The sequence below is a fragment of the Sipha flava genome, unplaced genomic scaffold (assembly GCF_003268045.1).
Source record: "Sipha flava isolate LNK unplaced genomic scaffold, YSA_version1 42_pilon_pilon, whole genome shotgun sequence".
Taxonomy (NCBI): domain Eukaryota; kingdom Metazoa; phylum Arthropoda; class Insecta; order Hemiptera; family Aphididae; genus Sipha; species Sipha flava.
In genome coordinates, this window is record NW_020273159.1 from 1,645,500 (window position 1) to 1,662,898 (window position 17,399).

The following is a 17,399-nucleotide window of genomic DNA, read 5'->3' on the forward strand; positions in this document are numbered from 1 at the left end:
AACAAGCTATAGGTAATAACTGTTATAGTATACACATTTTCATCGTTATATATTTTTAAAAAAATTATAGGGCGTAAGAAATTAATTCAATAGAGGAAATAATATAGTTTTGTTTTTTCTTAAAAAATTTATAATTATACAACGAATTTACTAATTTTTAAAGAGAATACATTTTTAAGTAATTATTATGGAATAAAAATCAAATATGTAAATAATCTTATTTTTAAGTGATAAAAAATAGATTTATAACGAAATATCTGATTATTATTTTACATTATTCTTTTTAGTACACAGTTTTAATAAGACAGATATACTTTATTTCGTTTGTTGATTGATTATTTGATCAATTAATTAGTCCAATGTTTGATATTCAACTGTTAATTTAAAATCTCAATAACTTTTTATTTATGTAATTATTGTTTGGAAATTAATGAATATTTGAAAGTGTAAGGAATATATATATATAATAAAAAAAATAAAAAAATAAAAATTACATCATCATAAACACAATAAAGTCTCCCTGTTGTGTTCGGAATATAAAATTAAAACTTACTATAGATAGATCATCGCAAATCGAGCTTTGTTAGGAATTTATATTATGATGAGATGTATCAAATTTAACATCTATTTTATGTTTATATATTATATACTAGATAATAATATAATAATATTTTTCTGTTTAGAGATTATTAGATACGAACACTCACTCAATAATCTTCATAAGATGCAGCTATACATTTTTGGTTAGTTTATCAATAGGTACTTAAAAGAATTTATAATATAAACTTTTCTTGGAAACTATTTTTATTGTTCCTTTTCGATTTCCGCCAATCAAATCAGTTTTAATCAATTCATCGAGTTTCATTAAAAGCGATGGGAGACTAACTAATTTTGTCAGTAAAACACTATTTCTGTTAACTTAAGAATGCTTTGATCATTAAATATCTATCATATTCCATTATCTAGAAATCAATAGTAGCAATTTTATATGGCATAAATTTTCCTATATCTATCCAGGCTATCAGTTTCAGTAGTTGATTTCATATCAATTTCGTATACAAAACCCAAGAAAATTAGTCCGCTGAGTTAAATTGTGTTATCGAGAGGAAGATGGTGAGTGGTTTTATTCTAACCATAATATTATCTAAAATTAATCGATTTTAGAAAAATTAGTATCATTTAGGGGGAGGGAGGTACTAAAACTTCTTCCGAGTAATATTTTTGTATATGTCCTTAATGATGATCTATATTGATTTAAAAAATCGACAATTTCCCACTTGAATGTGTTAAAATACGCTAATTTTTAACACTCGTATTTAAGGCTATTTATCATTTTTTGTGTTAAGGATAAAAATGGATTCCAAATGCCTTTTTTTGAAATTATACCCAATATTAACTTACAGCAACCATTTGGCAGAAAATACATTTTCATGTGCGGTAACTTAAAACAGTTCGAACGGATTTTGACAGTTTTAGCCGACGGCAAAGAATCCGTGATTATTTCAAGATGATTTGGGAACAAGTCCAGAAACTCTTCCCAACTATAAATATGTGAGTTATCGAAAGAAAAAAAAATATATTTATGAAATATATCTTCGTAGTGAACAGTACAGAGTTCTTTTACATATTCAGAAAAAATTATTTTAAAAACAGAGTTATTTCGCTTAAGATTGATTTATTATAATAGTACTAGTAATAAACCTAGTAATAATATACTAGTAATAAAATATTTCCTATTTCACAAGAAGAGTACACAACAAATAATTAACAAATATGTTATAACTAGGGCCCGGATTTCAATGCAAAGTGCATATTTTTCTGGTTGATCATACACAATGCTTTCTAAGAACATAATTCGTTTAATGTAATGAGGGTTTCAAAACTAGAAATTTTATTTTGCATTTTTTTTTGCATATTTCGACGTTTTTTTCATTTTTAGAGCATTTTTAGTATTATTGGGTCATTTTTTTTGGTTTTTAATGCATATTTGTTCGATGTACTAAACAAATTTAGCTTATTTAAAATAAAATCAAAAGACAAATTATTTTCTTGATATTTAAGTAGGTTTATCGAGTTTTTCCGAATACATTGTCAATCTTTATAAGAAAAAAAAAATTTCGATTCAATTTTTATCTTATCTTAATTTATTATTGACTATGGAACGTCACCAGTATTCGGTCAAATAAAAAATAATTAGCTAGTTCGTATTACCTCGCAGACGTTGCTCGTATTACACGTGAATGTGATTTTACTGTATTAAATAGTGTGTTAAATAATGTTCAAAATAAAAAAAATTGTCATTTTTATGGTCATTTTTGTCGTAAAATACATTTTTTAAGGACATTTTTAGCTATTTTTAAGAGCATATCTATATGATTTTAAGTGCATTTAAATCCGGGCCCTAGTTATAACATATATATTTATATTTTTATACAAAATTAGAATGAGAAAAATATCTTAATTGTATGATAGATTATATCATGTTTAATTATATGAATTTGACTGTAATAATAAATTAAAATAGTGAAACATTATGATAAAATTAGTACTTATTTTTTAATAGATTCGAAGTATTAAATGATTCATTAAATTCTATCACATTAATTTTAATAATTTTTTAATAATTTTAATTTGCGTAACACATTAGGATGCAATGCTAAGTAAAATTATAAATAAATGTATATTCAAACATTTTACGTTTATTGCCAATTATCTGAAAAATTATAAAATATTATCATTCAATTTGCATCAAATCTATTTGTGAAACTATGATTATTTGGTTACGATTCAGAAAATAATAAATTAATAAAGAACCGCCAAGAATATATCTAACACGTGAAATTTTAATTTTACAGAATTTAGAAACACGCTAGGCAAACACTAAATATACCTGATAACCTAGATGTATTGTTTACATGTTAATGGCCAAGATAATATTAAAAGTACAACTCTAAGAATATAAGATATCAATATTTATAAATTTATTATTATTTAAATTTACATAATTTTATAAAAAATAAAAAATAAATAAAAATATAAACAATTAATACTCATAAGTAGAAGTTAGAATAAAATTCTTTTAAAATAGCCAAAATAAAATGCTAATATTCTTTTGAAAAGTTGAAAATATTTTTCCAATATTCTTTAAAAATCATAATAATATATATGAAAAAAAATATGTTTTTATATTAATATTTCTATAAATTAAATATATGTTTTTATATGTAAAATAAAAAATACAAAAAATCTGATATAAATTAATATATAATAAAAAATAATATAGCTTAAAAAAATATTTTATTTATTTAACATTTAATTTATATAATTAAATTAGATTAATGACGTATTTTTAATTAAGACCATTTTTGAAAAATGTTGACATCAATATTTTATTCCATGTGCTCTAGTATAATACTCGTTTTATGGAAGATTAAAATGTTATAAACCGATGAACTAAAAAAACATTCGACGTTAACTGGTTAGGTGCAAGGAACGTGTTCCAAATTATTTATCATGGTTGTTGAAAAATTATCTATAATTTGTTCTTCATTATATCTATTTAAAATTTTTGCTACGTTTTAAAAACCACTATTATTGAATATAAAATTTAGTATATTTATACCACTGCAACAAGAAATATCGAAAATCTATACAATTATTGGATATATTCTCGAATATTCTTTATCATATGAAATATTCATTTATCTCTAAACATACTCAAATATGGAAAAAAATAATTTCCATTAGTTTATACGTTTCCTAATTTGTTAAGATTTCAAACCTTCATCTAACTGCATAGAATCAAAAAATAAAAAATAAATAAAAAATATGTAAAAGAGTATAATTCCGGCCTTTACTCATAAAGCTTATCTAAAATAGTTTTACAATTATTGTAATATTAAAAGTACAAGCCAGTGAATCTTCTATGAATATAACGTATCCCAAATAGTTAACTATTTTGTAGATGATTATACTTTTGTTTAAAATCACATTAAGTATTTTTTTTTCTTTTATTTTTCTTAGTAATTTAACAATCACTATATTAACTATACACAACTTTGTAGTACATCGTAAAAAAGTTATAAATTAAAGTTTAAAATGTGAATAAACCTAATTTCTTTACTAAAATGAAAAAATGATGGGACACAAATAAATAGGTAAAATGTGTCCTAGGAGAAATAACACGCCTGGGTGCATTTAGTCTTGCTATTATGTAAGAAATAGCCTATTAATATGACCAATGGAAGGAGGCGGGAAGAAGGGAATTGGCTTTTATTTGTATCCCAGAAATGTTGGTTTGAAATTTATTACTTGTCTATATATATTATATATGTATATACACAAAGAATGTGACAAAAAGTATATATACTTTAAGAAATCGTTTATTGTTCCGTTAATATGCCAGTTAATGTTATTTTACGGAGCCATTTAAATGATTTGTGAATGATAAAATGTAAGAAATAGATACTGGGGTCTAGGATAAAAGTCAGGTTTGTTAAAAGACGTATTTTAGTTATATTTGTATACAATTGTCTATTATATTCAGGCATTGATTTATCAATTCATAGGCCGAGTACAATTTACAATTTTAGGTCTTTTTTTCTCTTTCATTGTTAAAATAAAATGTATATAAGTATAAAATATTATTAAAATAACGCTGTATGTTATTTTTGACTTATGAGTAGTAAAATCATAAAATAAAACTGAATTGATAAAAATATAATTATTTTATATACATGAGTACTATAATTTTTCAACGCACCTAATTAATATTTATAAAAAAGTATACGTTCAAAATTAAATGTTTTTTTTTTTTTTTTTAAGAATTTTTATTCTATATTTTAATAAATTTTTAAAAAACTAAATAATTTGAATTTGAATTTGATTTATGTCTCCACAAATTGTTTTTCGCTTTCTGTTTTCTGAAAAATTATCAATAATATTGTGGGGTACAACGAATATTAGTGCCGAACTAATTTTTAGTAGGTGGTACAAACACAAATCCTAACCTCAACCTCCCCTACCTAAACAAGCTCAAAAATATTATTTTTATTTAGATCCAAGGTCAAAATATCTTTGCTATTTGTTTCTGCTATTTGACCATCAATGATCAAAATATTGTTAAATTCAAATTGAATAGATATCTACTCGTACTACATAATACCTACTGGCTACTAAGAGCCAGTTTTTCAAAATTATATAGACCTACTCTGGGTCACCTATACTCACCTCCTAATTTTATGTGGTGCAAATGCATTACTTTAAGTTCGTATTCGGCGCCATTGAACCTTTAATAATTTAGATTTATCAGACAGAATTCAAGCTTTTATACTGCAATATTATTACACACAATATGATAAAATATACATTTAATGATAACTATTTTTTTTTTTTGCTTATTGCCCCGATCGAATTTGCTCAGTGCAAATATCTTATTTGTCCTTGCATAAATATGGTCATAATTATAATATAAAACGAATGTGCTCTAAAATTTACAAATGTAATCTATTTTCACAGTCCATAAAAATATCTTCCTATGCCCAAGCTCGCTGTACTTTTAATAGTAACTGGTAATTTTAGTATAAATATTACTAAAAATCTTGATGTTGTATTGATCTAAGTTACGTAATAAGGGCGGTCGGTAATTGGGCCACATTTTTTGTACCTGCTTCGTATAAAATATTTGTTTACATTTTACTACCCGGAGATTGGGCCACAAATTAAGTCTATATTTTTAAAGTGTACCCGGAGATTGGGCCATAAATGAACACCATAAAAATTTACGAATATACAACGTTTATTAACTAATAATTATTTTTATAATGCATAAAATACAATAATTTTTTTTTAATAATGTCATACTGAGAATTCACAAATTTAATATAATATAAAAAGTATAATACTAATAATATAATAGTATAAAAAACATCGCCAACAAATTTTGCCACATTGACTCTCATGATTTATAATTATTAAAAATTAATAATCTTTTTTCTGTCTCCGTCGTTATAAATTCCAATAATTCCATTATACTCATATATTACCGAACTAGCATATATTACTAAACGTGGATCGTATAGTTTTCAATCAACTAAATGATCGCTAAGTTCTACAATCTTTGTAAATTGCACTTTTAGCTATTTTTATTAATTTAATTTGATGAGACTATGGCAGCTCCTGATAATTCATTACATTTCATTACGTTTTAATGAGACACACGGTCGCTTCGATTAAATTTTCATGTGCACTGTTAGGTATTGTAGCAATATTTATATATGACATATTAATTTAATAGTGACCCAATTACCGTATACAATAATAAAAAATAGTTGAAAATAGTTGCCCAATTACTGTATACCTTTCTGAAAAAAGGTTAATTGTGGCCCGATTCTTGGGCGCCCACGTAATAATATTATTTATGCATGTGATAATATGCAACAATATAGTTTAAAATTTAAAACAACAATGCGTCATATCTCTTTTTATAAAAGGATTTAGGTACCAAAAACAATATAGTATTCAAGTTCTACCATCAGATATTTAAAAGAAACTTATTTGTTCCCTTATTATTTGATTTTATTGTACAGTAAGAATTATTTCGTTGAATTATTGTTTTTAGTTCATATCTTATTTCTATTCGATTAAAATACACTTATTAATTGTTATTTTTATTTAAAATGAAAAAAATTTATTTTTTTCAGTTATTTGATGTTTTACTTTCCCATAAATGTAGTTTTAAGTATTGGGTATCGACGAATTAGACAAATGCTAATCATACGACTTGCTTTTACAATAATTTGTCTACTGTTTCTGTATGCTATATATGCTGTTTCAAAATAATTTTTTACAAAGCATTTTTTTATATTACCAAGTTACTAAAACACTAAGTTTTATCAAATATATCGATTCGGAAGAAAAAACATTTTGTTATTTCATTCTTTGGAATTACAAAAAGCGACTTATTTATTTATTCATAATATCATAATAGGTATGCTATATTTATATAGCTAACATTATTTTAAAAATATACCTAGTTCATATATTTTTACTCAAATGAAACTTAATATGTATTCTAGAAAAAAATTCAGTATATTTTTTGTTTGAAAGATATCTCATGATAATTTATAAACTATGTCAGAAAAACCAATTAGGTAAAGCATTTTCGAGTTCACAAATTTATCGAAATTGAATCGAAAAATTACGATGGAAATAAGAATATTTTATAAATGTCTACCTCTAGTTATAATAAAATATTATAAAAATAAATAATAAATTGACTATCAAAAAAAAAAAAAAAAAACGATCCCATAAAGATATATATTTAAATCAGTGTATATTTATAATACGAAATAGTTTATAAATATATTGATAAATAAATTAAATTAACAATTTTTCATGTGCGCTAAATCAATATAATATAAATAACTGTTAAAACTCTTTGGACTCATGAAATACAAATCTCGTGAAAAAAGCCAAAACTTCTATACCACCTTCAGGTTCATACAAAGTTGCTCAAAACCTGCCGATTACAGCTTTATATGTATTCATTCAACGATGCAATTTTTTCGGTATTTTTCGGAATTCATCGTCCTCAATTTCTAATCTATGTTCACGGCGGACGACAATTCAAAAGATCTCAGTGTCTGTTCTATTCAATTAGTCAATTCAAAAAAAAGTTAAAGAAACTATTTTGTTGTTTAAAAATATTGACCGTACTTATATTAGCATTGCATATATATTATAATGCATAATATATATTATTTTAACTCTTATTATTGAATATAAAATAATTGTTGTAGTCAGTTAACGACCGGTTTAATTTTTATTATTATTAAAAGATTTTTCCCTCGTAATCAATAAAATACAATTATTTAATTTATTAATCATTAATAAAGAAGTGAAAAAAGGTTGCCGATAAATCGAATATTTATATATTGTCTGTACTTTCTAAAAGAATTGTTGTTAATAATATTTACATATTTGAAAGCAATAAATCGTAGTATTTATAATTTCGTGTTTAATTATTTTTACTGAAGCGTTTAAGTTGTTTTCAAATTTAGAATTTTGCGTAAAAAAGTAAAATAATTTTACATTTTTTGTTATTATACATAAATGTATATAATATGATATGAATATAGTGCAAGATAATAAATTTTTAATTGCTTTTTAAAAATATTGATCAATATTGCTTAAACTATTCATATATTTTATTAATTAAATCAAAATAACAATCTAACCTAATCAATAGTACGAAGCAGTTTTACATACATTTCAAATCAAATACTATACTACGATGATTGATTAAAGAAAAAATTTTAAATCGTAATCAATAGTTATTCATTGTCATTGTTTATTTTAAATGTGATTTTTTCAAGGGCGTGTTTATCAGTTCAACCACCTTAAAATTATCTTTGTCGATATACATATTATACCACAGCTGGTCTTATACGCATTACTACGAAATATTCTCATATACAGTATATTATATTGATTATTTGACCATTCCTGTGAAATAACGTATATTTTACGTACCTGCAGCTATAACTGTTAGTATTCCAGCTGGAATCGCTAAACCTAAATTCATTTTTCCTTTTTCTTCAATGGTGGCGACCATGCCCATAACTAATCCTGTAATACCACAGACTATCTGAAAATAAAGAAGAAAATAAATTAATTCTTATTCTATTTAATTATTATAAATATTCCGTTACGAAAACGTAACGAAAACATTTGATTACACGTATAATATGGGGTGGAAGTAGTTTTATATTTACGATTGGCTCGGTTGTATTACGTTAAATTAGGTGATTATGCGTGAGATTGTTTTTTTGGTAGTCAATGCCGTACAGCCATTTGTACTTCAGTTATAAATCAAACATATACATACGCAGTTGAGTATATAGAACATGAAATATTAAAAAGCAATTTAGTCCATCACAAACATTGCGAGGGTACATGATATTTAAGTCACAATATAAATGTTAATGTAGTTAACGGGGGAGGGGGGAAGGTTGTTCATGAATTATTCTATATTTCCATAGCATGCGGTTGATTTTTGTTAATTTTTCATTTATTTCGTTCCTGTATGGTAAAACAAATTGATATTATTTACTAATACACTTGTGTGTATGGCGTGAAAAACATTTTTCTATCTACTTATTTTTATTAGTAGTAACTATTTAATGAAAAACAACAAGTTTAAACCAGGATTACAATTTTACTAGACAAAATCGTTTACTCTGTTAACTAGAATTATAATTTATAACATAAATATACGATGTCTACGAACGAAAATATCGAAGAATGTTAATCAAGAGTGGTTCAGTTAAATAAAAAAATTAAAAAAATAAACTTAAAAGTTTGACTGTAATATGTTTGTTATTTTTTAATATCTTAGCAATCGTTATAATCTATTTTAAACTAAAAATTTTTGTTTATTATACTTATCAAGAACTATTAGATTGTATTCCTGCGTAAAATGTAATCACTATTTTTTAATGTAAATATAGGTACCCTTCAAAATAATATTATTTTTAATATCATCACTAAACACTCGTGAACAAGAATATATGAGCTGTGTGAACTGTGACATAAAATATTGATTGGTCAAATGGTGGTTTTACAGTGTATAATAATATCTCAATTTTTTTAATAATTTCGTGTGCTCATAAATTATTGTGTAATATAGAGGTACACATAGTGTTAAGCGTATTTCATAAAAAAAAAATGAAGTTTTCATCCATATGTAAATCAGTGTTATGAAAGGTTTACATATATCACTCTATAAATTTAAACTACATTTAAAAAGGTATATTTTTCGAATATTCAATATTAAATTTTCTTTAGAATGGTTTTCTTCCTCTCAAATTATTACTTTTTGACGTACATACAATAATTTTTTTATAATTTTATCGTTGAGTTAATATATTTACTTAAAATAAAGGGAAAATATAATTTAAATTTAATAGTTTTATGTGCTTTTAAAGTAGAAGATAATGAAAAATTTCTTTTTTTTTCTAAGATTTACTCTAAATTAAATTAGATTATTTACAAAATACTATATTTACTATATAACCAACGATCTTATGATATAAAGTATCAAAAAAGGTATGGACTTTATGTACTTAAACAAAATGTAAGGAATTTCATAGAAAATTAGAAATCACTGAAATATGATTTTCAATAAAGTAGAGGTCAAATTTGACACTCTTATACTTTTACGTCAATGTAAAAAAACGTAACAATAATATTATTTTTATGGGAGTATGGTTTTATGCAATAATTTGAATCTTTTTATGAGGTTACTGTTGATGCATGAATGACATCGCTGTCTTGGTGAAAACATTTTCATGTATCATTATGATGTTATAAAATCCTACCACGCAACATTGATGTTTGACTTCTTGTGGTTCATCATTTTTATGTCGATTTACGTGAATTCCAGTTGAATATTCAATATGCATTTTGAGTTTCTATTGTAAATATTGCGTGGAATAGAAATTGAACACAAAAAAATATTAAATGTGGTTTTTTACTTTATGATAGATTTTTAAATCCAAACAAATTTTACATTTTCATGTATATTTCACATAACATTTATTTATTTTTCATTTTATTTGTTTACATATATTGCTATGATTAGAAATATTGAATAGTTTTTAATAAATTATTAATGTACTTAAAAATACTTTGGCATTATTTTTCAAGTATTGACCACTACAAAATAATATTTATTTTTGTCTTTATTTTTTAAAAGAAAAAATATTTTTCAGTTATCTATTACGTACTCAATATTAATATATATTGAATATTCATTATTTCGAATGTCAGTATTAGTAATAACTGTACATAATCATTATTTTAATAGCATCAAGATTATAATGAACAGCCTATTTTAGACAGAATTATGTTTTTATTAAGATTTACATTTTTATTTATCATATTATAATATGGGGTTTCAAAGAATAAATATAACATTTAATGAAAATTGTAGAATGGTTTAACTAAAAATTACCCTTAAGATAATATTTCAAAAGCTTTGTGAAAGCTTTCCACACGACCGACAACTTATACCGTGTACCTGTATACACATTAATTATTTTCACGTTTTCAACTGGTGTATAATCGCATCCCTCATTTGAAACCCTATACAAAATGTTAAGTGCTTATGCTAGTAATATGTGTTAGATGTTTTAGTAAAATAATGAAATCTAAAGAAGATTGAATATTAGTGAACTCTAGGAAGTTTTAGAATTTAATATTAAGATTATAATTCTAACATGTATTCAAAGAAGCTATTAAAATGTGTTAAATTTATTTTTTATTTTTATTTATTGTATATAAATTATCAGTAATTAATACGTCATAACCAACAGAATATTATATTTGCTTATATTTACAATATTCATGCTAATTTGAAATCAAATCATATTTTATATATATTTATCAATACTAATATCACTTGGTCTTCTTTTATGTTAGTTTTTAATATTAAGCTAAATAAAATTAAAATTGTTGGATTTGAACCAATATGACAGAGTTCATAAATATACTGACCATGTTCAGTTGTAAAAAAAAATGTATTTATAGATATTATTGTTATTTATATAACATGTGTTCCCATAGGTTATCCTATACATACACCGTATACTCTCAACATTATTTTGAAAATGCATGAGTATACTACATCAGTGGCGTATACAGAAAATATTTTCGGGAGGGGCTACTATGAACAGAAATTAATTAATTAAATTACCACTGCTATCTAAGAATTACTAATAAGACACAATAGGTACTTATCTATATTTAATTTACAGAATGTCCCAAAACGATTTGACGTTGAATGCGAATTCTGAATAAGCATAAAGCACCATTAAAATATAACATAAGTTTAAAATAATTTTTAAGTTTTTTAAAATATTTTGGGGGGGCTGTAGCCCACTATGCCTCCCCTATATACGCCACTGTACTGCATTAACTCTTAAGTCTCGAGCACTTTGTGGAGAAGTATTAAATGTAATTAGATTTAAAGGTTTTAATTTTAGAATTGTTTTATAATAGACATTTAGGTTTCCCTTAAATGATTAGTGTATTACTTTGAAGTAATTATTGAAGGTATACTATGTATTTATGACGGTATTAATTTATTCAAATAATTTTAATTTCTATTTCCGTAAAATTTATGCATTTTAATGTTTTAGTAATATTTTAGTCACCACCACCCTTATCGACTAAATCATAAAAATATCTATATTCAGACACTCGTTGGTGTAATATATTCTCAATAAAATTGGCAAGGACCATTACTGCTTATATTTAACATATATAGTATAAATACTGTAGATTTACAGTATTTTGCGATTCATTTATAAAGTAATATTTTAAAACATTATGTATAAATATTCAAATTATTCAAATTATTTTTTTAGGTAGTTGACATATTTTAGGTACATGACATTTTTTAACCATTATTCCCGGTAAAATTAAATGATCACAACTATGCTGCTTGTTGTTTTATAACAATGAATAATCAGTAAAAATAATGCAAGTATTTCAAGCCGTTTTAGGTAAATTGTTCATAAAAATTCGTGTTTAAATGCCTATGGTAACGAGGGAGATAAATACCTTAGCGCTAAAGGATTATCGGGTTTATACGTCCATAATACGACGATCCCATCATTTGTCATCATGTATTTGACATCTTACATAATCTCTGACGTTCCTCTTGGGGGAAATATTTCACCACTTCAATTAAATGAAGCAACAGTATTTTTATATTTTAAAATAATATAAAAATATTGAATTTTTTGAATTCAAATTCAACTGCAATGCGATCCAGTGATTTCCTCATGTCGTTTACTTATTTATTTAAAATATATTGTTATGTTATCCACATATGAAACCTTTTATAACTCATACGAAGCAATAAAATGACAAAATATTTTGACTAACAATATATATCGTTCTATTTATAGGGTTCAATAAATCCCTAAATAAGAAATTATACAGACGTGTTTCATGTTTTATTAATATGTTAATTATCTTTTATTCAAATTTCATTTAAAATGTTAATTTACAGTTAATTCGGTTTTTATGAAAACTACATTTTACTAGTTTATAATTTTTTTATGTTTATATGATACTGTATTAAACTCGTTTTATCATTTTAGCATACTCAAAGATTAAACGTAAACATCCTCAATGGATAGTGTCTATAATTATTTTATATTTAACGTATGAAGGCGTTAGTGTACAAACGGAGTACATATGTGTATTTTAAAAATTGATCACATTTTTGTTGAACTATATACTTTTACCATGGTTTGATAATGAAAATATTTACAAACAGCTGTCCCATATTGAAAACTTCAGTGCGTCTTACCTGCAGTACACGAAGTCTGAGAACTATGGCAAATGGATACAGTTTTGGTGATGATGAACACAACATTTTGTCATCTAACAACATGTTGTCGTCATTGAGTATGATCACTGCAGGTTCTTTTCTATGGTTCAACTGGATCGCCTGTAACACGTGAAACCAACTACATAATACTATATAAATTTAATTAACGATTAAGTTAGTTTAGTTTTTTTTCTAGACGAAGGCAATGATCATTTTCACTTGTTTTCCGAGAAAAGACGTACCACGTATAAATGGTTATAATTTTGTTTGAGGTTTATTGAAAATTGAGGTGTTAAATATAATACAATTCAGTGAAAAAAACAGGAAACAGTTTTCGGATGGAAGGGGTCGAAATAATCTCATTGCGAACTTTTTACTAACTATTAAATTTATAGGTCATGTCATATATTTCCTAAATTATTCTTAATATTCCATTGAGGAAGGTTATATAAATGTAATACACATCAAATGTGTTGTACGTGAGAGAATAGCATACGGAAGACAAAAGGAAAAAGTCGAAATCACTATAGTAATGGAACGACAGCAATTATTATCATACAAACTCTGATATTTTTTTTCCTAACTTTATAGCTTTACTCAACGAGATGTTTTATATTTTTGTGTCCCGCAATTACTCAACGTAATAATTTCAACCCTACGTTTTGTGGTAAATATATCTTATATTTACAGTTATTTAAACAATAAATAATTTAAAAAGAAATTGCCATGATACAGGCTATATAAGCAATTTACAAGGTGTTTTTTGAACGTGAAACCCTCATTTTTTTCGTTCAAATATGTTAAAAAAAATAATTCTACATTATTACATGTCATACCCACACAATATTTTTGTTGAAGAAAAAATAATTGCGTTTTGCAACTTTTTTTATCGTAATTTGTATTTTTTACACCATGACAACGTAATATTTAGTATTCTATTGCGAAATATTGATACATATCTACAAATGGTATCTGCATAATTAATTTTGGATAAGTACCAATTTGAAGTTAAGCCGACCGAAAAGGAACAAAAAAAAATATATACGAAATTTCTTATTTAAATAAATATTAAATTATACCACCTGTTCTTGAAGTGTAGAATAATCATAGTAAAGGTAATATAATTTACGACAGTGACTGTGAGACTTTACGAATGGGTGAATAGAAGCAAAGTTCACTCATCAATTTTAAGTTATAGAATCAAAAATTTAACATTTTTAATTCAATAGAAGTATACAATTATGGCGGCCAATAAAAAAAATTTTAATTAAATTATTTTAATAAATACTGTGTTATGATTATATATTTTAATTATATAAATAATAGTTTTTCAAAAATACATACAATAACCAAAATATTAGTGATTAATGTCAAAAGAATAACTTTCTCTTGTATTATAATTGTATAGCTATAAATACTTACTAACTAAATTGCAAATATTAAATATATTTAGTTTAAGAATTGTTTTGTAATTTCCACGGTACCCGATTTTCATGAAGAATAAGATTTCATTTTTGTTTATTTCTTAACTTATTTATTTGAAAAACTTTTATGAGGGAAATTAAGTAAAATAACGTAAAATCAAAAAAATCGAATGCTATTCCTTTGATATATTTATGCGACCATCTTTGACTGTTGTTCAATACAATTTCAGGTTACTATAATATTAACTTTTTTAATGATTATGTTATTATTTATTTTCATTTACTTTTATCAACTTGATTAAATGCTAAGTGTTCGTTCTCACTATGATCAAAAATACCATTGTTGATTACATACAAAATAATATTCTATTTTTTTTTAAAACATTAAGGTTGAGTATATTGTTATTTTAATTAAATTTTTTGTATCATTTTTCGTTTAGATAATAGATAGTTTACTGTGTTATAATTAACATTATGTGTTCCATATATGGATTTAACGTTTTAAAATTCCAATATTAATGAGATGAATTTTATTAAGAAATATAATATTACTTTATATTTTTGATCAATTGCAACTCACATGAATTGCGTATAGAAATCAAAAATTTGGCATAATTGTAAGAATATATTTTTATGCACTGTGTATATTATCGATTTAGACGATAAAAATATTATTAATGGATAATTATTTCATAAACCTAACCTACTGAAATGTATTGATATTGATGTATGTATATTGATGGTATGTTTAATAATTATATAGTATTAACAATACTATATGTTATTATATATATATATTTATATACGTATATTATATGCGTATCCACTATTTGTAATTTTGTCGATAAAATATCTTAATTCTCATTTCATTGTAAAGTTACTTATATTCGATTTGAAAATGATTACATAAATAAAAATAAAATCAAATGAAACAATTATTTCAGTTAAGCAAAAAATAAAGTAAAATATTAAACAAACATCTCTACTACACATGAAGATTTTTATCGTCATAGGATGTTGAAATTTATGTGTCGCCTTTTTGAAGGGGATGGTTTTTAAAGAACATTGTATAGTTTCTATCCGTTGAAATTGCAATACCATAAATCCAGCATATATCTTTTAAGGGTTTGTTGTGTTACTATTACTTGTCGTGAAAGGACGCTTTTTCAGTACTTTTTTTAACCTTTTATTGTTTGTTTTATTCAAATGTAAAAAAATGTAATAAACTAAAAACAGCTTTAAAAGTAATTTTTGGTAAATCTTAGAAAACACTTTGTTTAATTTTTAGGTATACAAATCGATCAGATGAATTACTCTTATCAACGTGTATAAACATATATCAATAAATTATATTTTATTCTGTGATATTATACAATAATAATTCTTAATAATTATTTTATTGTAAAGTGGAGGAGGGAGAGAGAACCAATGAATTAAATCACAAAATCTGTAGGCTCACAATAATTTTTAGTAACAACATTGATGGCATAAGCTGCTCTATGATAGGATTTCAGGTCCCATAGAACTCCGAAAAAATTGCTATATAAACCAGTAAAACAATTTTTAGTTTTGCGTGTTTTAAGATATATGTTTTAAAGAGACTAGAAAAATTAAATTAAAATGCAATAAATTATTATTTTTACTGTCACAAGTTGGTTTTGAAAAATTATATTGGTAAACAAAAATATTTCCTACGAATTAATTAAAATTTCAACTAGTTTATTTGTATAAAATAAATAAATAGTCTCTATAATTAAAAAAAACCACTAACAATGCAAGGTTGCATGCGACATAATATTTAATCATATAAATATACAGGTAGTAAAAAAAAAAAAAGATTAAATAAAATTTGAAAAAGATCAGGAATAAAAAATAAATAATGCACAATTTATATAGAAGTACATACATATTGGTATATGTATCGTTTCGCTCGTCTCAGTGTTAAATGTTATTGTTGGATAATTATTATTTATTTTTTATTTGAAATCATTGCATTCAAAGTACGATGTATTGGTTTATTTATAATATTTGATGGACGTTTGATAAAATAATAAATGCATCTAATTCGATGTTACTTAACTCCACACTAAATTATGTATGATGAAAATTGATGAATTGAAATCATCATTTATCGCATTATTTTTACGACTTCATCTACCATTCCTGATAAAATTAAATAATTATGTTGTTCCAATTTAGTATCAAAGAAAATTTTCAGAAATTATTTATACGAATATAACGATTTTGATTATATAGAGTTAAAATGTTGTGAATATCACATTCCGCAAAGACCAAATCTGCTAACAACCACCATATGTTGCATATTATTTTATATCTATCTACCATTTATTCGTTTAAAATGTTTCATGAATAACAACGAACGGCTGAACTATTCTAAGCCTGTTTGGTCGTATAAGTATGATTCAAGTACATACTATAAAGCACTACAGATAAACTATTTAACACCAAAACCGTTAATAGCATTCCTATTTATATATGTTTTTCATTTTATATATATTCAACACACACCTTTAAATTTCTAATAATCTCGAGAGCCTACAGTTAAAAATCCT

General features: G+C 24.3%; 1 protein-coding gene across 1 annotated transcript in view; it reads right to left on the bottom strand.

Moving 5' to 3' along the window:
• The window catches only part of LOC112689173, a 77,980-nt gene that overhangs the window by 25,016 nt on the left and 35,565 nt on the right, over positions 1-17,399 (bottom strand). The window contains exons 2-3 of the mRNA XM_025562742.1: positions 13,382-13,522; positions 8,533-8,647 (exon numbers count right to left, since the gene is read on the bottom strand). Coding sequence (XP_025418527.1) covers positions 8,533-8,647; positions 13,382-13,522 — 256 coding nt within the window. The remainder of the gene's footprint in view (positions 1-8,532; positions 8,648-13,381; positions 13,523-17,399) is intronic.